Raw genomic sequence first — 24,826 nt, 5'->3', positions numbered from 1 at the left:
AATTTAGCATGATTTATGACTATTTGCCTTCTAGTTTCACTATAGGCCAGGCTGATGATAAGCAACTGTTTATGTAAGGTCCTAAATATCGTTACCATGAGGACTGAGGTGGAAATTCACCTTGGTAACCTGAGTCAGTATGGTAAGAACTTGTGGGGATAAAGGAGCACGTGATTGCAGCTGAACACAGAAAAGATAACAGCCACAAATGTAACACAACCAATTTTATTATTTTCCAAAAAACAAAACCACAACTTAGAAAACATACAGAGAAAGGTACACCTTTAAATTACACAGGCTCTTATAAACAAAATAAAATCTATCTATATTTACAACAGCAGGGGTGACAACAGGTGAAAGTTCTCTTCTGGGTTTCTGTCATAATTAGAAATGTTCTCTGATACATCTGTCTCTATACAGCGCCATCCCCTTGGCTCTGGGTTGAAGTTGTACTTAGCAAGAGTTTTATCTTACCTTAACATTATAGGCAAAGGTGTAAAACTGACCATAGATCAGTGTCCAGGGGCCACTTCATTCTACTCCCCAAGCAAGGCTTACCAAATGCTTTACAACAGTGGAACAGCAACTAACCACAGGCCTGCCTCAGTTAACAATACGATTACACCACAAATGTGACCTCTCTTCTGTCCAGTACATTGTGATGAAGGCTGCATCCCAACAGTCTAAGATGCCTTACTATTCTGTTTCTCCATCTGATAACATGGGTTAAACTTTCATTTCACCTGTCCATTTCTATTAGGTCAGCGGATGATGAAGCGACATTAGGACTATTGAGATGGAGCCCTGTTGTGTAAAGGCAAACTGCAGTACATGGACAGAGAAACAGCTGTGGTCAAGACAAGAGGCCAGGGTGTCAGGATACACAAAGTGTTCAGGCCAACCTTTGAGTTCAATACCCACACGCACACTCAAAGAAACACACATTTTACAGAACATTTGTATAACGTTCTGTGACAAGTACATTGTAAACCCGCGTTAAAAATAAATTGATTGACAGACATTATGCACACATCACATACAGCTTGTACACAACTAGAGAATAGAGAAGGATGAGATCAATCTAGAATAAGGGCTTGGAGGGAGATTCCTTAGACATTTCTCATTACACTAGATGTCACTGCTGATCAACTATCGCAAGTGCAAAAACTGAAACACTGGGTGCATCCTGATAGTCTAAAGTGGCTTCCTCGTCTCCTTTACTCCACCTGCACTGAAGTGAAATAAACTCTCGCACAAGGAATCCCCCATATTGCCTTATCCTATGTTTTGTTGTCAGTGCATGTGAAGGAGAGGATATAAGGAGACAAGTTTAGACTATTTTGGTGCAGCCTTTGTCTGTCTGTTTGGAGATGAAAGTGTATTCTTACAGAGTGCATCTCATTACCTATGCTTCACCAGTGCATTGGCTAATAATGGGGATTATTCAACCTCTATCACCACAGACTAGGTCATCTGTGTAAATATTGAGAATAAAAATAAAAATCTTAATTTCTAGCGAGCGGGATATTTCATGGTGCTGTGCCCATTCTAAACAGCAGAGGGCAGCACTCCTTCAGAATCAGAACTCTCCCTAATTACTGATACATGTAGTTCGGGAGAGATCAGATGTTTCATACCCTGGCCCTAATATTTTGAAGGATATGGTCTAGAAATAATAGATGTGTGTTTAGGGAGACATCTAGTCAATATGCCTGTTGGTGACAGTAATGAACCCCAAGTCTAATCCAGTGTATCAACTCATTCCACATTGTGAATGTACCTTTATTACTAGCTACATGGACAATGATCTTTTAGATTCAGCTGCCAGATTTATGAGTAAATGTCAGACACTTTTAACGTCGTAACAAACGACTGTCTCCTACTAACCCTAACATGTCATGGGCTCTGCTGACATGGTCATATCACATGGCTAAGATTTAACCGTTGAACTCTTGACACACTTGATGTGGACCAAGATCCCCTTCATCACACACACCTTTTCATTCAGTTCTCTACACACACACTCCTCTTTCTCTCTGTTCCGCTCTCCTTTTCCGTCTCTGTCAGTGAGGAGAACTAGCTCTCCCTTACTCCTTTATCCCTATTAAAAACTCTGTCCCTCTCGCTCTCTCCCTTCCTCTCTCCCTCCCACTCAGTCAGTGAGGAGAACTAGCTCTCCCTCGCTCCTCTCTCCTCTGTCACTCTCCTCCCCCTCGCTGTACGGTGGCCTCTCTCTGTGGAGGGGAGTGGGTGTGATCTGCCCGTCAAGTCTGCGAGGAGGCGGAGCCTCCAACCCTCGTGGCAGGTAGTGCTCCAATAGCGCGGGGTGGAATGGCACCGTCGGCATGGAGACCGTTCCACCGCCGCCTGGGTATTGGCCCTCGCCTGGAGCGTAGTGCAGCTTCTGCGGCTCTGATTGACTGGAAGACAGACAGGACGTTGGTGCTGGAATGTACAACAATTCCCAAATCCTTGTCTAGATCTGAAAGGACTGGATAGGTGTTTGCCCTGAGGCACGGCTGTATGTAGGAGTCTACCACCATGTCTCAGGACATGTCCATACCCAGAGAAGAGGACTGGACTGAAGAAAACAAATCACTCGAAGCTGCTGTTACTCGAGCAGTTTTACAGTCATAGTGAATAAAACTCTGCTCTATTGTTCTCTATGAGAGAAGACATAACCAGCTGAAGGCCTGCATTTCTATTTAACCACAGTGGGTTTGTTTGTGTTCTTACAGAAAAAGCACAAGGGACTAGAGCAGAGTTTGTTTCGCTAAGAGCTCTGTATAATATCAACTCAGGTTTTATTCACTGTCAGAGCCAATCTCTAACAGAACATCATCTCCAGTGTGTGTTACCTGTGTGTGTATGCCCCTCTCTGCTCCTGTCTCCGGTTCTTCATCATGGCTTTGTACTCGCCCACCCTGAGTCTCCGCCCCTCCACGATGCAGGTGCGTTTGGGGCGGGGCTTGTATTTGTAGTCGGGGTAACGCTCCAGGTGCTGTCGGCTCAGCCTGGCCTGCTCCTCATAGTAGGGCTGCTTCTCCTGGTTAGACATAGACTTCCATCTAGTTCCTGGAGGGAAGGAGGGACACAGACAAACAGAGAGAGAGAGACAATGTCAGACTAAAGAACAGAGGACTTTCTGTACAAGAATACATTGGCTTTTCCTAGTTAGGAAAGGGGGGGGGGCAGCATTGGAGTGGGTCGAGAGCTTCAAGTTCCTCGGTGTCCAAATCACTAAGGACTTAAAATGGTCCACACACGTGCGCACAGTTGTGAAGAACGCGAGACAGAACTTCTTCCTCCTCAGAGGTTGAAAAGGTTTGGCATTGGCCCTCAAATCCTCAAAAAGTTATACAGCTGCACCACTGAGTGTGTATTGACTGGCTGGATCACTGCTTGGTATGGCAACAGCACCGCCCTCTATCGCATAGCACTACAGAGGGTGGTGCGGACAGCCCAGTACATCACCGGGGCCAAGCTCCCTGCCATCCATGACCTTTATATCAGGCGGTGTGAAAGGAATGCCCGGAATATCATTAAAGACAGCAACCAACCAAGCCATAGACTGTTCTCCTGCTTCTGCACAGCAAGCAGTACCGGTGCATCAAGTCTGATACCAACAGGCTCCTGAACAGATTCTATGCCCAAGCCATAAATAAGACTGTGTAGCCATTAGCTATTTAGCAGTGAGTTGACCCTTGTATGTTTCTTTTCTTTTTTTTGCACCGTCTATGCACACTCACAGGATTCTACACTCACACACACATGCAATCATCATATACGCTGCTTTTAATCTGTTTATCATATATCCTGATGCCTAGTCACCTTACCCCTATACATATCTACCTCCATCACTCCAGTATCCCTGTCACCTTACCCCTATACATACAGTTGAAGTCGTAAGTTTACATACACAGATTGGAGTCATTAAAACTCGTTTTTCAACCACTCCATACATTTCTTGTTAACAAACTATAGTTTTGGCAAGTCAGTTAGGACATCTACGTTGTGCACGACAAGTAATTTTTCCAACAATTGTTTACAGACAGATTATTTCACATATAATTCACTGTATCACAATTTCAGTGGGTCAGAAGTTTACAAACACTAAGTTGACTGTGCCTTTATACAGTCGTGGCCAAAAGTTGAGAATGACAAATATTAATTTCCACAAAGTTTGCTACTTCAGTGTCTTTAGATATTTTTGTCAGATGTTACTATGGAATACTGAAGTATAATTACAACCATTTCATACGTGTCAAAGGCTTTTATTGACAATTACAAGAAGTTGATGCAAAGAGTCAATATTTGCAGTGTTAAATCCTTCTTTTTCAAGACCTCTGCCATCCACCCTGGCATGCTGTCAATTAACTTCTGGGCCACATCCTGACTGATGGCAGACCATTCTTGCATAATCAATGCTTGGAGTTTGTCAGAATGTGGGTTTTTGTTTGTCCATCCGCCTCTTGAGGATTGACCACACGTTCTCAATGGGATTATGGTCTGGGGAGTTTCCTGGCCATGGACCCAAAATATCGATGTTTTGTTCCCCGAGCCACTTAGTTATCACTTTTGCCTCATGGCAAGGTGGTCCATCATGCTGGAAAAGGCATTGTTCGTCACCAAACTGAATGGTTGGGAGAAGTTGCTCTCAGAGGATGTGTTGGTACCATTCTTTATTCATGGCTGTGTTCTTAGGCAAAATTGTGAGTGAGCCCACTCCCTTGGCTGAGAAGCAACCCCACACATGAATGGTCTCAGGATGCTTTACTGTTTGCATGACACAGGACTGATGGTAGCGCTCACCTTGTCTTCTCCAGACAAGCTTTTTTCTGGATGCCCCAAATAATCGGAAAGGGGACTCAGAGAAAATGACTTTACCCCCAGTCCTCAGCAGTACAATCCCTGTACCTTTTGCCGAATATCAGTCTGTCCCTGATGTTTTTCCTGGAGAGAAGTGGCTTCTTTGCTGCCCTTCTTGACACCAGGCCATCCTCCAAAAGTCTTCGCCTCACTGTGCGTACAGATGCACTCACACCTGCCTGCTGCCATTCCTGAGCAAGCTCTGTACTGGTGGTACACCGATCCCGCAGCTGAATCAACTTTAGGAGACGGTCCTGGCGCTTGCTGGACTTTCTTGGGCACCCTGAAGCCTTCTTCACAACAACTGAACCGCTCTCCTTGAAGTTCTTGATGATCCGATAAATGGTTGATTCAGGTGCAATCTTACTGGCAGCAATATCCTTGCCTGTGAAGTCCTTTTTGTGCAAAGCAATGATGACGGCACGTGTTTCCATGCAGGTAACCATGATTGACAGAGGAAGAACAATGATTCCAAGCACCACCCTCCTTTTGAAGCTTCCAGTCTCTTATTCAAACTCAATCAGCATGACAGAGTGATCTCCAGCCTTGTCCTCGTCAACACTCACACCTGTGTTAACGAGAGAATCACTGACATGATGTCAGTTGGTCATTTTGTGGCAGGGCTGAAATGCAGTGGAAATGTTTTTGGGGGGATTCAGTTCATTTGCATGGCAAAGAGGGACTTTGCAATTAATTGCAATTCATCTGCTCACTTCATAACATTCTGGAGTATATGTAAATTGCCATCATATTTGTGTCATTCAAAACTTTTGGCTACGACTGTACAGCTTGGAAAATTCCAGAAAATTATGTCATGGCTTTAGAAGCTTCTGATAGTCTAATTAACATAATTTGAGTCAATTGGAGGTGTACCTGTGGATGAATTTCAAGGCCTACCTTCAAACTCAGTGCCTCTTTGCTTGACATCATGGGAAAATCAAAAGAAATCAGCCAAGACCTCAGAAAAAAAAGTGTAGACCTCCACAAGTCTGGTTCATCCTTGGGAGCAATTTCCAAATGCCTGAATGTATCACGTTCATTTGTACAAACAATAGTACTTGCGTACAAACATCATGGGACCAAGTAGCCGTCATACCGCTCAGGAAGGAGACGCGTTCTGTCTCCTAGAGATGAACGTACTTTGATGCGAAAAGTGCAAATCAATCCCAGAACAACAACAAAGGACCTTGTGAAGATGCTGGAGGAAACAGGTACAAAAGTATCTATATCCACAGTAAAACGAACCCTATATCGACATAACCCGAAAGGCCACACAGCAAGGAAGAATCCACTGCTCCAAAACCACCATAAAAAAGCCAGACTACGGTTTGCAACTGCACATGGGGACAAAGATCATACTTCTTGGAGAAATGTCCTCTGGTCTGATGAAACAAAAATAGAACTGTTTGGCCATAATGACCATCGTTATGTTTGGAGGAAAAAGGGGGAGACTTGCAAGCCGAAGAACACCATCCCAACCGTGAGGCACGGGGGTGGCTGCATCATGTTGTGGGGGTGCTTTGCTGCAGGAGGGACTGGTGCACTTCACAAAATAGATGGTATCATGAGGAAGGAAAATTATGTGGATATATTGAAGCAACATCTCAAGACATCAGTCAGGAAGTTAAAGCTTGGTCGCAAATGGGTCTTCCAAATGGACATTGACCCCAAGCATACTTCCAAAGTTGTGGCACGAGGGCTTAAGGACAACAAAGTCAAGGTATTGGAGTGGCCATCACAAAGCCTTGACCTCAATCCCATAGAAAATATGAGGGCAGAACTGAAAAAGCGTGTGTGAGCAAGGAGGCCTACAAACCTGACTCGGTTTCACCAGCTCTGTCAGGAGGAATGGGCCAAAATTCACCCAATTTATTGTGGGAAGCTTGTGAAAGGCTACCTGAAACGTTTGACTAAAATGTCAGGAATTGTTAAAGAGTTCAAATGTATTTGGCGAAGGTGTATGTAAACTTCCGACTTCAACTGTATCTACCTCCATCACTCCAGTATCCTGCACATTGTAAATATAGTGTTGGATACTGACCCCGTACATAGCTTCTTACTTTCTCATGTTCTTCTTATTTCTAATTGTATTTCTCGTATGTTTTTGTTCTGTTATTTTTAGTACTACATTGATATTTATTACAGTATTGTTGTTGTTGGGTTTAGAGCAAGAAAGGCATTTCACTGCACTTGTGCTCGTGACATTAAAACTAGTTGGACACAGACTTCCAGAGAAAGGAGTTAGCTGAACTACGTTCGATGGGGAGGGAGGGATAGCATGAGTGTCTCCAGTGCTCCACAATGGAATGGAATGTGAGTGTTTGGTCAGAGGAAAGGGGTGCGTGGCTGTATTTGTGTGTGTGTGTGGGGTTCCTGTCACCGGGGGAAGCAGGTGGCAGATCGTGCCCTCGCATGTCCCCTCTGTGCCAGGACTACAGGAGGTGACACACCCGGAATAGATACACACACACACACACAAACAATATTTATACAAAGACTATACACAAACGCACAATTACAGTGCTCATTGACTGACAGCATGTGTGTGTTTTGCATGTCAATTCAATTTCACATGACTCTATTAATCCCAATCAGTGCATTAATCGCAATTAGTGCATGCTTTATTTCCCATGTGTGTGTATGTGTGTGTGTGTGTGTGTGTGTGTGTGTGTGTCCATGCTCACCCAGTATCTTGCTGATGGAGGAGTTGTGCATGTCAGGGAAGGCTTGTAGTATACGGCGCCTCTCGTCTTTGGCCCAGACCATGAAGGCGTTCATGGGTCTCTTGATGTGGACGGAGGAGGGGGGGCTGCGAACCTCTGCAAACAACCCCACACTAGGAGCAGACAGGGGGCCTGCAGGAGGGGGACAGAGTGGGTGGGGGGGGACAGTCAGTGGCCAACAACAAATCTACTTTCCTTCAAGTTCACTGGTAAAAGAACAGGAAAGGTGAAAACAAATACTGGACAAGAAATCCTCCATGTTGCTTTCCCCTGCTCTGTGTGTTGTGTGTTCAGATCAGTGTAGATAAAGGAAAGGAGAACATTTAAGCTCTAGACTTACTACGATGCTTCCCCTCTACCATCTAAACCACATGTTATTATTGATCAGGCAGTTTTAGAGGGCCTACCCTCAGAGTCACTGCTGTGGTGGTCCTCGTTGGTTTGGCGGGTTTGTCTGTTCTCTCCCCGGTCTTGGTGTGGCAGCCTGTCGCTGCGACCAGACTCCTTATGCTCCTACACAGAGAGAGAGTTACACACACCTGACAGACACAGGCCTACACCTTAACCCACATCACATGGGTACACAAATTTGAATGTTGCGGCAGTAAAAACAGGTCTGAAGAGAGCATTTTTCATTATCTCTCTGTGTGTGTGTGTGGAACAGCACTATTTCTGGCTGAGCAGGAAGAGGTTTCTCATGTCAGCCGGTGTTTGAAAGCAGGGCTGGAAACGCAAAAGCAAGAAATAGAGGGATGAGGAGGAGAGAATTGTGTTTTTAGACCTGAGGGAAGGAAGGAGAGGATGGCGGAGGGGTGAAAGACATAAGGACTCTCCTCTATGATGGCACCAAATGCTCCACAACAATGACATTGTCACTGCTGAAGAAAGGACTTGTCTTGGAGATTTTGGTGCCATTGTGGAGTCCATGAAAAGTCTACATTTCAAACACACTTGGCCGAACACTGTATCTATGGCTCTGGAGAGAAAAGGAGGAGGAGAGAGAGAAGGCAGAGAGGAGGGGAGCGGTGTGTTACAGTGGACAAAGGAGAAAGGTGAGTCATCACCAGTGTTTATAAGAACACTGTTGTGAGTTTACAGCAGCTGTTGTTCCTGCTTGAGAACATGGCTGAGACTTTCTCAGTGTGTGTGTGTAGCTGAGACATTCTCCAGTCTATAACAGCCACTGTGAGACCACGGATCCCTGTAACCCTAAACCTGGCCCTGAACCCACCCACGACCCTAAGCCTGCGTGTGTGACAGGAGAGAGTGACTTTAGACAATGGCTTACCATCCTGGCAGTGCTGTCTCTCTCTCGCTCCCTCTCTCTTCCGCCCGGCCCATGACTCCACAGCAGCTGCTGGGCATCGTGGATGGCCTGGGTCACCACATCCCCCTCTCCCAGGAAACCTGTGAGTGAGTGAGTGAGTGAGTGAGTGAGTGAGAGTGAGTGAGTGAGTGAGTGAGAAAGGAGAAGAAAAAAAAACAGGGAAAAATTGTCATTAAAAGCTCAAATGGGCAGGGCACCGACAAAGGGTTGCAAATGTCAATATAAAAGTGAGTCAAAGTATCGGAGTACAACCTATTGCATCTGAGAGGAAACGGGGATGGTAGCGCACAAGCCCTGAAGTCAAAGGAGGAACAGGTTCTCTCACCACACACACATTCAGGGTGTTGACATGTCTGAAGCTGAGGAATGGCATGAGCGGAGGTAGGCGTGTGTGTGCGTATACATACAGGCAGTTAATTAGGTACACCCATCTAGTACCGGGCCATAACCCCTCTTTGCCTCCAGAACAACCTGAATTATTCGGGGAATGGATTCTACAAGGTGTGCGTTTCAAACATTGCTCAATTGGTGTCAAAAGACCTAACGGGTGCCAGGAAAACATTCCCCACACCAATACACCACCAGCCTGTACCGTTGACACCAGGCAGGATGGGGCCATGGACTCATGCTGCTTACGCCAAATCCAGACTGCCATTAGCATGACGCAACAGGAACCAGGATTCATTGGACCAGGCAATGTTTTTCCACTCTTCAATTGTCCAGTGTTGGTGATCGTGTGCCCACTGGAGCCACTTCTTCTTGTTTCTAGCTGATATCAGTGGAACCTGGTGTGGTCGTCTGCTGCAATAGCCCATCCCCGACAAGGATCTACGAGTTGTGCATTCCGAGATGCCGTTCTGCACACTACTGTTGTACTGTGGCGTTATTTGCCTGTTTGTGGCCCGCCTGTTAGCTTGTACGATTCTTGCCATTCTCTTTCAACCTCTCTCATCAACGAGCTGTTTTCGCCCACAGGACTGCCCATGACAGTGTGTTTTTTCTTTGTCACACCATTCTTGGTAAACCCTAGACACGGTCGCGCGTGAAAAGCCCAGTAGGTCGACAGTTTAAGATACTGGAACCGGCGTGCCTTTCATGGACGATCATAACAGACTCAGTTGCTTAGGTCACTTGTTTTGCCTATTATAAATGTTCAATCAAACAGTAACCGAATGCCTCGATGCCGGTTTGTCTACTTTATATGGCAAGTTACGGCCTTGTGACTGTCTGTAAGGAGCGAACCATGTGTAGCATTTTCATGTACCTAACAAACTGGCCAGCGTGTGTGTGTGTGTGTGCACACACTACCTTTCAAAAGTTTGGGGTCACTTAGAAATGTCCTTGTTTTTGAAAATCAATTTTTTTGAATCAATCTTTAGAATGTTGTTAACATACATCTTGAATAGCGTTCCAACCGGAGAATTACATTGACTTCAGATGAGCGATGGAACGGAGCTGCCTCTCACGTGAACGCGCGTGGTCAAAGCATGGTCACCTCATGGCAGTGGTGACTCATTCCTGTCTCCTTCGGCCCCCCCTTCACATTAGTCATCAGACAAAGTTCTATTGACTGTTGACATCTAGTGGAAGCCGTAGGAAGTGAAAACTCATCCATATCTCGCTGTAATTTCAATGGGAGTTTAGTTGAAAATCTACCAGCCTCCAAACAGGAAGTGGAACTTCTCATGTTTTTGCCTGCAATATGAGTTCTGTTATACTCACAGACATAATTCAAACAGTTTTAGAAACTTCAGAGTGGTTTCTATCCAATACTAATAATAATATGCATATATTAGCAACTATGGCTGAGGAGCAGGCCATTTACTCTGGGCACCTCTGTGCACCTTTCATCCAAGCTACTCAATACTGCCCCTGCAGCCATAAGAAGTTAACCAGAATAGAAAGAGGAGTGGGTTTGAGAAAGACGCCTCACGTCCTCAATTGGCAACTTCATTAAATAGTACCCGCAAAACACCAGTCTCAACGTCAACAGTGAAGAGCGGACTCCGTGTTCCTCTGTCCAGTGTCTGTGTTCTTTTGCCCATCATAATATTTTATTTTATTGGCCAGTCTGAGATATGGCTTTTTCTTTGCAACTCTGCCTAGAAGGCCAGCATCCTGGAGTCGACTCTTCACTGTTGACGTTGAGACTGGTGTTTTGCAGGTACTATTTAATGAAGCTGCCAGTTGAGGACTTGTGAGGCGTCTGTTTCTCAAGCTAGACACTCTAATATACTTGTCCTCTTGCTCAGTTGTGCACCGGGGCCTCCCACTCCTCTTTCTATTCTGGTTAAAGCCAGTTTGCGCTGTTCTGTGAAGGGAGTACACCGCGTTGTACGAGATCTTCAGTTTCTTGGCAATTTCTTACATGGAATAGCCTTCATTTCTCAGAACAAGAATAGACTGACGAGTTTCAGAAGAAAGGTCTTTGTTTCTGGCCATTTGGAGCCTGTCATCGAACTTACAAATGCTGATGCTCCAGATATTCAACTAGTCTAAAGAACGCCAGTTTTATTGCTTCTTTAAATCAGCACAACAGTTTTCAGCTGTGCTAACGTAATGCAAAAGGGTTATCTAATGATCAATTGGCCTTTTAAAATGATAAACTTGGATTAGCTAACACAACGTGTCTTTGTAACACAGAGTGATGGCTGCTGATAATGGTATTCTGTTTGCCTATGTAGATATTCCATTTTTTATTTTTTATTAAATACGCCGTTTCCAGCTACAATTGTCATTTACAACATTAACAATGTCAACACTGTATTTCTGATCAATTTTATGTTATTTTAAATGGACAAAAAATTTGCTTCTTTCAAAAACAAGGACATTTCTAAGTGACCCCAAACTTTTGAATGTAGTGTATGTGTGTGTATACTGACCCAGGTTAAGTGCAGGCCGTGAAGGGCTGTCTCTATGGTTGTCCCTGGGTCTGTACCCACCCTGCAGAGTCAGCGAGCCCAGCTCAAAGGTCTGCGGGCTGGGGCTCTTCCCCATGTCCATTCCCTTGGGCTTGGAGGTCAGATTCAGAGGCTGGCTGGCTTCCTAAGGGGATGAAAGACAAAAGAGTAGACAATTAGCAGTGTGTCAGCCCAACACAAAAAAACACATTCAGAATACACTGCTTAGTTCAGTCAATATAACACACACACACAACTTCCAATTCTCATCAAAGTCAATATAACAAACACACCCATGTATGGGGTGGGTGTGTATGTTAGGGTTATGAATGACAGATTGGTGTGTCACAGCATATCTTTCCTTTCACACCGCTGTAGTGTTTCTTTAGTTTATCCTTTCTTTTGTCTGTGCTTTCTCTGTCCTGTCTTTCTTTTGTTTAGTGATTGTCTAGTGATTTACGTGATCCCCTTTTCCACTTGTGCAACAGTGCAGACAGAGCATGACTGCATTGTGCACACAAAGGCACACACACACACACAACTGTGAACAGGGTGTGGTGCATTTGTTCAGTTGTTCACTGTCCCAGATACCAGAAACATGCATTGTTCATTTGGAGTGCATTGTTTTGACAGCATTTTCAAAGATCTCCCAGCCTGTATCTGTAGTATTAAGAGAGATTGCTTCCTAGGTACATACCATACCTCAGGCCTTTACCAAAAACATGACATGCTTATCAAAATACAAATATCCATGTACTATGTACTATAGTGCTGTATTAGGCTTGTAACCTGTGCACCGTTTGCAGCTGTTATTTTCAGAGAGGTACAGTGCATTCGGATAGTATTCAGACCCCTTCACTTTTTTCAAATGTTGTTACGTTACAGCCTTGTTCTAAAATTGATGAGGGAAAAAAAAAATAAGAATCTACACACAATACCCCATAATGACAAACCGAAAACAGGTTTTAGAAATTTTTGCAAATGTATTCGAAATAAAAACAAATACCTTATTTACATAGGTATTCAAACCCTTTGATATGAGACTCGAAATTGAGTTCAGATTTCCATTGATCATCCATGAAATGTTTCTACAACGTGATTTGAGTCCACCTGTGGTAAATTAAATTGATTGGACATGATTTGGCACACCTGTCTATATAAAATGTCCCACAGTTGACAGTGCATGTCAGAGCAAAATCCAAGCCATGAGGTCAAAGGAATTGTCTGTAGAGCTCCGAGACAAGATTGTGTCGAGGCAAAGATCTGGCGAAGGGTGCCAAAAAACATGTCTGCAGCATTGAAGATCCCCAAGAACATAGGTGCCTCCAACATTCTTCAAAATGAAAGACGTTTGGAACCACCAAGACTCCTCCTAGAGCTGGCCGGTCGGTCAAACTGAGCAATTCGGGGGAGAATGGCATTGGTCAGGGAGGTGACCAAAAACCTGATGGTCACTGACAGAGCTCTAGAGTTCCTCTGTGGAGATGGGAGTGGCCAGACGGAAGCCACTCCTCAGTAAAAGACACATGACAGCCCTCGGAGATTGCCAAAAGGCACCTAAAGACTCCCAGACCATGAGAAATAAATTCTCAGGTCTGATGAAACCAAGATTGAACTCATTGGCCTGAATGCCAAGCGTCACGCCTGAATGAAACCTGGCACCATCCCTACAGTGGAGCATGGTGGTGGCAGCATCATGCTGTGGGGATGTTTTTCAGTGGCAGGGACTGGGAGACTAGTCAGGGTCAAGGGAAAGATGAACGGAGCAAAGTAAAGAGAGATCATTGACGAAAACCTACTCCAGAGCGCTCCAGACTGGGGTGAAGGTTCACCTTCCAACAGCACAACGACCCTAAGCACACAGCCAAGACAACGTCAGAGTGGCTTCGGAACAAGTCTCTGAATGTCCTTGAGTGGCCCAGCCAGATCCCAGACTTGAACCCGATCAAACATCTTGACCTGAAAATAGCTGTGCAGCAACGCTCCCCATCCAACCTGACAGAGCTTGAGAGGATCTGCAGAGAAGAATGGGAGAAACTCCCCAAATACAGGTGTGCCAAGCTTGTAGCATCATACCCAAGAAGACACAAGGCTGTAATCGCTGCCAAAGGTGCTTCAACAAAGTACTGAGTAAAGGGTCTGAATACTTATGTAAATGTGATATCCGTTTTTAATATTTATTACATTTGCAAAAATTTCTAAAACACTGTTTTTGCTTTGTCATTATGGGGTATTGTGTGTAGATTAATGAGGGGGAAAAACAATTTAATCCATTTTATAATAAGGCTGTAAAGTAACAAAATGTGGTAAAAGTCAAGGTTGTGAATACTTTCCGAATGCACTGTATAAAGCACAGAAAACATGAACCTGTCTTTATTGACACCATTTGGTTACTTTCCAATTCACCTTATTCCATCTGGAAAAGGTCTTACTGTACAGTATAGTTTTATTTTAGTATAGTAATGGATGAAAAGCACTACCTGACGGAAGGTACCACTGGGCCTTTTCACAGGGGTGGAGTGAGAGTTCTGCAGCAGCTGCATGGGATAGTCCACTGTAAAATAAAAAGGGGGAGATGAACGCTTCACAATCTCTGTCAGAAGGGAACAGAATCAATAACATCCAAACAACATTTAGACATTATCTGTACTTTCATCATGCTGACTGCACCACATATTGAAGTGTATGAGCAGGGGAAAAGGGGGTTCGACTGAGAAGGTTACTGACCACAACACAATCTGAAAGGGACTGCTGCTCCTTCTCTAGCAACTTATACAGTACATAGCAACAAGATAAACAAAACCGAGGTGCTAAATTGACCATTGTTTTGTTGTTTCAGATTGACATTTATGATACATTAAAAGTCTGCAGAGATCACTTGATGTCAGCATGTTACTTTTGTGTTTTCATGGTGTATGAGTGGATTGAGTGTTTATAATGAACCACTGAGTGATGTAAACCATGTCACAGCCCACCAATGGGCCCCAATTCACCCTCCTTTTTTGGAAGCACTGCAGCGGGGCCGTGGAATTAATGGAGGGGATGACTGCCGTTTTACAGGCTCCTAACCACCTGTGCTATTTAGTGTGTTTTCACATCGTTTGACACTTATTTTGTACATAATGTTGCTGCTAATGTCTCTTATGACTGAAATGAGCGTCGAGGATATCAGAACAGCGATTACTCACATCGAACTGGACGAAGATTTTATCTTTAATGAGTCCGACGCAAAGGATTTACTGCCTCTCCGAGACCAGGCCTAAATCGCCGTCATTCACGTGAAGAAAAGACGGAAATACAGGGGGCGGAGATCGGGGTGCTTTGTAAGAATTTGTCAGTGAGTGGGTAACCCGCCTTCACCATCCGTTCTATTGGCCAACGTGCAATCACTGGAGAATAAACTGGATGATCTCCGTTCGAGACTCTCTTACCAACGGGACATTAAAAACTGTAATATCTTATGCTTCACCGAGTCGTGGCTGAACGACGACACGGATAATATACAGTTGGCTGGGTTTTGTGTATCGGCAGGACAGAACAGCTACGTCTGGTAAGACGAGGGGTGGGGGTCTATTTGTCAATAACAGCTGGTGCGCAATGTCTAATATTAAGGAAGTCTCGAGGTATTGCTCGCCTGAGTACCTCATGATAAACTGTAGACCACACTATCTACCAAGAGTTTATGTATATTTTTCGTAGCCGTCTATTTACCACCACAAACCGATGCTGGCACTAAGACCGCACACAACGAGCTGTATAACTTCTTTGGGATAGGGGGTGCTATTTTCACTTTTGGGGGAAATCGTATGATATTTAAACGGCCTCGTACTCAATTCTTGCTCGTACAATATGCATATTATTATTACTATTGGATAGAAAACACTCTTTAGTTTCTAAAACCGTTTGAATTATTTCTCTAAGTGAAACAGAACTCTTTTTACAGACCATTTCCTATCCGGAAGTGAGATTTCCAAAAGCGAAGTCTCTCTTCAAGAGCTTGTCTATAAAAGGGCATGTCACTTATGACTGTAGAAACACGTCATACACCTTCCCCTGGGTGTCATGCGGAAGTGAGAGCAGAAATGACTTGATTATCTTGTTCTGAGATTGAATACAACCTCTTGGAGTGAGAGGTCCGCCATTTATTTATTTTCGTGGGCGCGAAGTTGGATCTGGAATCGCCTCCTGGAAAACCGTCGTTATAGGTGAATATGATCTCCGGCTTCGATTTTATTTGATACATGTCACAATATCATCCTAAAGTATGTTTTTTCAATATAGTTTAATTATATTATTGAAATTTATTCTGGACTTTAGACGTGATGCGTCGCAAGAATTTGTTCAAGAAGGAGAGGTTAGCACCGCACGGCCAGTGTGCTTGCTAATTCAAGAGGGAAATAGTTCGTTCTGGATCCAAATAAAGACGGTTCTGAACAAAGGACCCCTTGGAGAACATTCTGATGGAAGATCAACAAAGATAAGGACCCAATTTGGGATACTATTTCATATATCTGTCGAACTGTGCTATCGCTACCGTTTGACTAGAATCAATGCTGCTGTGTGTTAGCTATTGTAGTAAGCTAATATAACGATATATTGTGTTTTCGCTGTAAAACATTTTAAAAATCAGAAATATTGGCTGTATTCACAAGATCTTTGTCTTTCATTAGCTATCCACCATATATTTTTCTGAAATGTTTTATGATGAGTAATTAGGTAGTTGACGTTGGTGTCTGTATTTACTCTGGCTACTCCCGTGCGATTTCTGACTGTAGCTATGATGGTAGCTATGATGGTAGCAGTAATGTAAAACTGATTTATAGCTCAAATATGCACATTTTTCGAACAAAACATAGATTTATTGTGTAACATGTTATAGGACTGTCATCTGAGGGAGTTTTTTCTAGGTTATTTAGGTTGGTTCTAGGTTAGTTAGGTTGGCTTGTGCATGCTACCTGCATGCTACCGTTGCTGTGAAAAATGTCTGTCTGTCTTTTGTATTTGGTGGTGAGCTAACATAAATATATGTGGTGTTTTCTCTGTAAAACATTTTAAAAATCGGACATGTTGGCTGGATTCACAAGATGTTTATCTTTCAAATGCTGTATTGGACTTGTTAATGTGTGAAAGTTAAATATTTCAAAAAAAAAAAAAATATGAATTTGCCACTCTGCCTTTTCAGTGGAATGCTAGCGGCCATAAGCAAACAAAAAAATGCTCATCCAGAAGCGGTGCTCCTAGTGGCCGGGGGACTTTAAAACCAGTTATGGACAGGGGGCAGTGTTTCCACTTTGAACGAATTGCGTACCCAAATGGAATTTCCTCCTATTCTGCCCCAGAAGGTAATACATGCATATGATTATTACTATTGTATAGAAAATACTCTGAAGTTTCTAAAACGGTTTGAATTATGTCTGTAAGTAGAACAGAACTCATTTGGCAGACAAAAACCTGAGAAGACTTCCACATAGGAAGTGAGAACTCGATTTTCAAAACAGTGCCAAATGATACCCCTTCTAGTTATTGATAAGCAAACACTTCCTGGGGCTTCCACTAGATGTCACCGTCTTTAGATTTTAGTTATATGATTCTACTATAAAGGAGGGGCTCATAGGAGCTATTTTAGTGAGTGGTCGTCAGAAATTTCAGTCTCGTTTTGCGCGCGAGCGAGAGAGAGTGCTCTCGTTCCAATGCTCTTTCTTCAGACAATGAAATTCTCCAGTTGGATCCTTATTGATGATTAATGTTAAACACATCCTAAATATGGATTGCATACATCATTTGACTTGTTTTTACGACCTGTAACGGAACCTTTTGAGTTTTTGTCTGGAGGGATTGCTCGTGCGTCATGAAAATGGATTTGTGGGCTGAACATGCTAACAACAAGTGGCTAAATGATGGGCTTTATGGAACTTTTCAGTCATTTCTGTCGAACTGGGAATCCTGGGAGTGCCTTCTGATGAAGTTATTCGAAGGTAAGTGCATATTTATAGTGTTTTTGTAGCTTCTGTTGACGCCAAAATGGCGACTATTTCTTTGGCTGGATTGTGCGCTGAGCGCCGTTCTCAGATAATTATTTTTCCGTAAAGTTTATTTTGAAATCTGACACAGCGGTTGCATAGAGGATAAGTTTATCTTTAATTTTGTGAATAACACTTGCATCTTTTATCAATGTTTATTATGAGTATTTCTGCAAAATCACCGGATGTTTTGGAATCAAAACATTACTGCACGTAACGTGCCAATGTAAACTGAGATTTGTTTTAATATATATATGCACATTATCGAACAAAACACACAATACATGTATAACATGATGTCCTATGACTGTCATCTGATGAAGATAATCGAAGGTTAGTGATTCATTTTAACTATATTTCTGCTTTTTCTAACTCCTATTGTTGGCTGTGTTTTTGACTTGGCTCTGACCTAACATAATCATATGTTGTGCTTTCACTGTAAATCATTTTTGAAATCGGACATGATGGGTAGATTAACAAGATGTTTATCTTTCATTTGCTGTATTGGACTTGTTAATGTGTGAAAGTTACATATTTCTAAAAAAATATTTTTGAATTTCACGCGCTGCCTTTTCAGTGGAATGTTGTGGGGCTAGAAAGGTTAATGCAGACAAACTTATATCCGTTTTACCTCATTTCTACCAGCATGTCACATGTGCAACCTGAGAAAAAAAATATATAAAAAAATAACTCTAGACCACCTTTACAGCTCTCCCTCACCCTCCATCTGGCAAATCTGACCATAATTATATCCTCCTGAATCCTGCTTACAAGCAAAAACTTAGGCAGGAAGTACCAGTGACTCGCTCAATACGAAAGTGGTCAGATGACACGGATGCTACGCTACAGGACTGTTTTGCTAGAACAGACTGGAATATGTTCCGTGATTCATCCAAAGGAATTGAGGAGTATACCACCTCAGTCACCGGCTTCATCAATAAGTGCATCGACGACATCGTCCCCACAGTGACCGTACATACATATCCCAACCAGAAGCCATGGATTACGGGCAACATCCGCACCGAGCAAAAAAGCTAGAGCTGCCGCTTTCAAGGAGCGGGACACTAATCCAGACGTTTATAAGAAATCCTGCTATGCCCTCAAACGAACCATCAAAACAGGCAAAGCGTGAATACAGGACTAAGATTGAATCCTATTACACCGACTCTGACACCCGTCGGATGTGGCAGGGCTATTATGGACTACAAAAGGAAACCAAGCCACGAGCTGCCCAGTGACATGAGCCTACCAGACGAGCTAAATGCCTTTTGTGCTCGCTTCGAGGCAAGCAACACTGAAGGGTGCATGAGAGCACCAGTTATTCTGGACGACTGTATGATCATGCTCTCCGTAGCCAATTTGAGCAAGACCTTTAAACAGGTCAACATTCACAAGGTCGCAGGGCCAGACGGATTAACCGGACGTTTACTCGGAGCATGCGCGGACCAACTGGCAAGTGTCTTCACTGCTGTTTTCAACCTCTCCCTGACCGAGTCTGTAATACCTACATGTTTCAAGCAAACCACCATGTGCCCAAGAAAGCAAAGGTAACCTGCCTAAATGACTACCGCCCCATAGCACTCACGTCGGTAGCCATGAAGTGCTTTGAAAGACTGGGCATGGCTCACATCAAAACCATCATCCCGGAAACCCTAAACCCACTCCAATTTCGCATACCGCCCCAACAGATCCACAGATGATACGATCTCTATTGCACGCCACACTGCCCTTTCCCACCTGGATAAAAGGAACACCTATGTGAGAATGCTGTTCATCGACTACAGCTCAGCATTCAACACCATAGTGGCCTCAAAGCTCATCACTAAGCTAAGGATCCTGGGACTAAACACCTCCCTCTGCAACTGGATCCTGGACTTCCTGACGGGCCGCCCCCAGGTGGTAAGGGTAGGCAACAACACATCTGTCACGCTGATCCTCAACACAGGGGCCCCTCAGGGGTGCGTGCTTAGTCCCCTCCTGTACTCCCTGTTCACCCACAACTGCGTGGCCATGCACGACTCCAACACCATTATTAAATTTGCTGACGACACAACAGTGGTAGGCCTGATCACCGAAAACAATGAGACAGCCTATAGGGAGGAGGTCAGAGATCTGGCAGTGTGGTGCCAGGACAATAACCTCTCCCTCAACGTGAGCAAGACAAAGGAGCTGATTGTGGACTACAGGAAAAGGAGTGCCGAACACACCCCCATTCACATCGACGGGGCTGTAGTGGAGCGGGTCGAGAGTTTCAAGTTCCTTGGTGTCCACATCATCAACGAACTATCATGGGTCAAACACACCAAAACATTTGTGAAGAGGGCACAACAACACCTTTTCCCCCTCAGGAGACTGAAAAGGTTTGGCATGGGTCCCCAGATGCTCAAAAAGTTATACAGCTGCACCATCGAGAGCACTACAGAGGGTAGTGCGTACGGCCCAGTGCATCACTGGGCCAAGCTTCCTGAAATCCAGGACCTCTATACCAGGCTTGTCAGAGGAAGGCCAAAAAATTGGCACAGACTCTAGTAACCCAAGTCATAGACTGTTCTCTCTGTTACCGCACGGTAAGCGGTACCGGAGCGACAAGTCTAGGTCCAAAAGGCTCCTTAACAGCTTCTAACCCCAAGCTATAAGACTGCAATTAATCAAATGGCCACCCGGACTATTTACATTGTTGTTTATTATCTATGCATAGTCACTTTACCCCTACCTACATGTACAAATTATCTCAACTAACCTGTACCCCTGCACAATGACTCAGTACCAGTACCCCCTGTATATAACCTCCTTATTTTAATTTTATTGTGTTTAGTACTTTAGTTTATTTAGCCAATATTTTATTAAACTATTTCATGAACTGCATTGTCAGTTAAGGGCTCGTAAGTAAGCATTTCACGGTAAGGTCTACTACACAAATACAATATTATTTGGCCTGTGGAATTCCAGGTAAAAAGACATATCTGTTTCAGTCTACCACACCACCTGACCTCCAAGACAGTGAAAAACACTGCCTACCAGATCAATGAGGTTCACAACAACCATCTGCACCCCTCTTCACTGCATCCTCCCGGGCCTATGGAAAGCCAGCAGGAATTCAGGGGCAAATGTGTGTTTCTTACTGTGCATACTGAGTAAGAGCAAGGCTCCTAGAAATGCTCCGAGTTCAAGGAAGCCTTTTCTCCAAATGTCTATGAGTGGAGCAGAGGTCTATATAATTAATCTCTCCATTTCTGCTGCAGTGATCTGAATTTATACCACACTAGACCTTGAGTTGAAGTATACAGGTCCATTTACAGTATTATAAAGTTATTATTTATATTATTTAACTAGGCAAGTCAGTTAAGAACAAATTGTTATTTACAATGACGGCCTAGGAACATGGGGTTAACCGCCTTGTTCAGGGGCAGAACGACAGATTTTTACTTTGTCAGCTCAGGGATTCAATCTAGCAACCTTTCAGTTACTGGCCCAATGCTCTAACCACTAGGCTACCTGCCGCCCCCAAGGAAAGCTTACAGAAAAACACAAAGGAGATTTTGCTGAAAGCACTGATATATCGGCATGGTGACATGGTAACTCACCTGGCTTGAAAGGGATTGGCTAAGAGAGGTTGGTGAGCGGGTGTGACTCACCTGGCTTGCAGGGGATTGGCTGCAGAGGCATGGTCATCTGGTTGTCGGCGGTGATAGGGAGTTGCTGGGTGTTGGGGTGGAAGGCTGGGATCATCACGTAGGGCATGTTCACCTGCTGAGACCAGGTCAGACAGAGGGCACAAGGTCAGTCCCACTCAGAGTTACTTCTAAATTCTGTTATGAAAATAGCATGTCATTTGTAGAGGTCTCGTCTCACCTGGATCTGTTGCTGAAGCAGGTTGATTTTGTGCTGCTGCTGGATCAACTGCTGCTGCTGTTTGGCAATCTGGAATAAACCACATAAAGCTTAGTCCAGGTACACTCAGGTTATGGTCAATGTTATGGTTTGGGGGTCAGGGTGTGTGAGTTGTGCTAGGGGTCAGAGGTCAGGATCACCTGTTCCTGCTGCTGCCTGGCCAGCTCCATCTGCTGCTGTTGTTTCTCCAGCAGCAAGGCGGCCATGTTCCTCTGCTCAGAGTGGGCTCCCAGCAGCTGCTCCCTCAGACCACCCAGCTGGTTGATCATCAACAACAACTGCAGCTCCTTCTCTGCCAGAGACTCTGGAGTGCCTGGGAAGGAGGGAGGAGGGAACAAGAAAGAGGAGTACAAACATGATGATACATAGAGACACAATTAGATATAGGAAGCAGACAGGCAGGCAAGCAGAGACTGACAGACAGGTGGAGAGACAGGTAGGACAAAGCACGGATGGGTGCGACAGGGGTGAGAGGTAAAGGTCAAGGGTTAGGGGTAAAAGGGTGAGAGCTCACCTTTCAGGTGGTTGCCTCCCAGGGGGCTTTTGTCCAGAAATGTCTCCCTCCAGTCCACACTCAGAAGCTTCTCTATGGTGGGCATGACTGCCAACAGGAAACAGGACAAAGATGTGTTACTTGTTGTTGTTCAGCCACCATATTGTATGAACAAACGGAATTAGATTGTGTGCGTGTATGAATCAATGCAGTAGTTCAAATTTCAAGGTCTGCTACTTTGTAAGGATTCCAATAGAAAGGTACCTTGTGTAACTTCTCTTAAAAATAAAAACAGCCAAGGGAAATTCAATGCAATTCTGTAGCCAATGAATAGGAGCAAACTTGAGCACACAGAGCTAAGGCAAACTCTTCTGGCCTTCTCAGAGTCTAAATGGGATGCATTGTAAAAAAAACTCAACACCTTCACCTCTATCAATGTACGGGAGAGATCTCTATAGAGCAAAGTGATGATCAGAAACAGATTACACTGGGGCGCAGACGAGGTGTAGGTTTACCATACCTTCGCTGACAGTGGGGTGCATGTGTCCCTCTGGTCGGTGGTTATACCCCCTGCTGCCCCCCTTCATCCCAACAGGACTCTGTCTGAGAAGCTGTTCCTTACCAGGAGAGCCCTCCTACCAAGGACAGGGGAAAGCATTGTTAGAACACAATCATATAGCTAACGAACTGTAGCTAGCTTGTCTGTGATAAACATAGTACAACCAGATCTGCACAAGTGCCTATAGGCAGGGACTGGTGGGACTAGTGGGACTAGTGGGACTGGTGGGACTAGTGGGACTAGTGGGACTGGTGGGACTGGTGGGACTAGGAAGCAGACCTGGATAAACTTTTTAAAAGATTGTTTAAACAAAAAATGGGATGAGTTTATTACTGAGGGTGAGCGGGAGAGGGGAGGAGTCAGCTGTCTAGACTCCGGTCGTTCCATTGGCTGATGTCCTGACCAATCACAGGCAGGAGAGGAGAGCTGCTCTGCCCTGGTGTGGGCTCCTCCCCCTTCTCCTCCAGACTCCTCCAACTTCACACTGACGCCCACCATGCTGACATCACTGTTGGCATGGAGATGCAGCGCTGGGGAACTGGGCTCCACCATTCTGGGAGGAAAACGGGGGGGGGAAAGAAAAAATAGTGGTGTGAGGGGGCGGGGGGGCAGAAGAACCATACAGGTGAATAGATAGGCTTGTTCACATGGACTATTCCCCCTCAGGAGACTGAAAAGATTTGGCATGGGTCCTCAGATCCTCAAAAAGTTCTACAGCTGCACCATCGAGGGTGTCCTGACTGGTTGCATCACTGCCTGGTATGGTAACTGCTCGGCCTTCGACCGCAAGGCACTACAGAGCGTAGTGCGTATGGCCCAGTACATCACTGGGGCAAAGCTTCCTGCCATCCAGGACCTCTATACCAGGCGGTACCAGAGGAAGGCCCTAAAAATTGTCAAAGACTCCAGCTACCCTACTCAGACTGTTCTCTCTGCTACCGCACTGTAAGCGGTACCAGAGCGCCAAGTCTAGGTCCAAAAGGATCTTAACAGCTTCTACCCCCAAGCCATAAGACTGCAAATGGCTACTCAGACTATTTGCATTGTCCCCCCCCCACCCCCACCTCTTTTATGCTGCTACTGCTACTCTCTGTTTATTATCTATGCATAGTCACTTCAACTCGACCTACATGTACATATTACCTCAATTACCCCGACTAACCGGTGCTCCTGCACATTGTACTGGTACCCCTTGTATACAGCCTCACTACTGTTATTTTACTGCTGCTCTTTAATTATTTGTTATTTTTACTTACTTATTTTTCTTAAAACTGCATTGTTGGTTAAGGGCTTGTAAGTAAGCATTTCACTGTAAGGACTACACCTGTTTTATTCGGCCCATGTGGCAAATAAAATGTGATTTGACGTAGGGGGAAAGCAACGCAAATGCTGTTCTGCCCTCATGCCTCTAGCCTTACCAGAGTGACCGCACAGCAGCACGTTTTTTTGACAGGGGATGCAGGATATTTTTTGGGGCCTGATATGCATACGTTTCTGCTTATAATTTCCGACATTTTGGTAGGCTGTGTTAATCAACTTGTCTATAATTAGATAAATGTAGCGTCTCTTTTGTCTCTATGTTGCCCGAGAAGACTAACGTTATATTAACGCTTGCTCAACAGAATAATGTAATGGATCGATAGAACGAAGGATTCGATCTAGTTGACCCTGGTAAAGTTCCCTCGGTCATCTTTCGCGGAGCAAAGACGTTTAGGGACTTGGGAGAAAATTAAGACTACGTGCAAAATGTCCAACTTATATCAACTTGATCGGTTGTAAGGAAAAGGAAAGCTGTGAAAATGACCCAACATGTTTCTGATAAGATGTCAGTACGGCTTCGATGCATATTTGATGTGGTTGAAATACCAAATCACCTTTTATGACGCATTTATGATTAAGACAGCACCTCTACAGATGCAGAAAGCAATAAATCATATTCTCCACTCCTGTTCCCAAGTCCAAATATTGCCTACATTTGGAGTACCATTTTACTGAAAGAAATGCTTAATTCTGCAGGAGTTATTATTAAGGCTATATTATTACT

At 44.3% G+C, this 24,826-nt stretch overlaps 1 protein-coding gene across 4 annotated transcripts in view; it reads right to left on the bottom strand.

The window, feature by feature from the left end:
* Positions 1–209: 209 nt before the first annotated feature.
* The window catches only part of LOC139559045 (transcription factor SOX-13-like), a 52,030-nt gene continuing 27,413 nt past the window's right edge, over positions 210–24,826 (bottom strand). For 3 of the 4 annotated variants that reach the window (XM_071374704.1, XM_071374712.1, XM_071374690.1), the window contains exons 2-14: positions 23,116–23,335; positions 22,744–22,858; positions 22,245–22,331; positions 21,871–22,043; positions 21,692–21,760; positions 21,475–21,589; positions 14,300–14,373; positions 11,802–11,964; positions 8,881–8,999; positions 8,000–8,105; positions 7,554–7,724; positions 2,859–3,075; positions 210–2,420 (exon numbers count right to left, since the gene is read on the bottom strand). In XM_071374704.1, the coding sequence (XP_071230805.1) occupies positions 2,153–2,420; positions 2,859–3,075; positions 7,554–7,724; positions 8,000–8,105; positions 8,881–8,999; positions 11,802–11,964; positions 14,300–14,373; positions 21,475–21,589; positions 21,692–21,760; positions 21,871–22,043; positions 22,245–22,331; positions 22,744–22,858; positions 23,116–23,334 (1,896 nt within the window). In that variant the 5' untranslated portion in view covers position 23,335 and the 3' untranslated portion in view covers positions 210–2,152. The remainder of the gene's footprint in view (positions 2,421–2,858; positions 3,076–7,553; positions 7,725–7,999; positions 8,106–8,880; positions 9,000–11,801; positions 11,965–14,299; positions 14,374–21,474; positions 21,590–21,691; positions 21,761–21,870; positions 22,044–22,244; positions 22,332–22,743; positions 22,859–23,115; positions 23,336–24,826) is intronic. The other variant, XM_071374698.1, reaches the window with a different exon arrangement.

Source organism: Salvelinus alpinus, chromosome 2 (genome assembly GCF_045679555.1).
Source record: "Salvelinus alpinus chromosome 2, SLU_Salpinus.1, whole genome shotgun sequence".
In the NCBI taxonomy this organism is placed as follows: Eukaryota; Metazoa; Chordata; class Actinopteri; order Salmoniformes; family Salmonidae; genus Salvelinus; species Salvelinus alpinus.
This window is presented reverse-complemented; position numbering and strand designations above follow the sequence as displayed.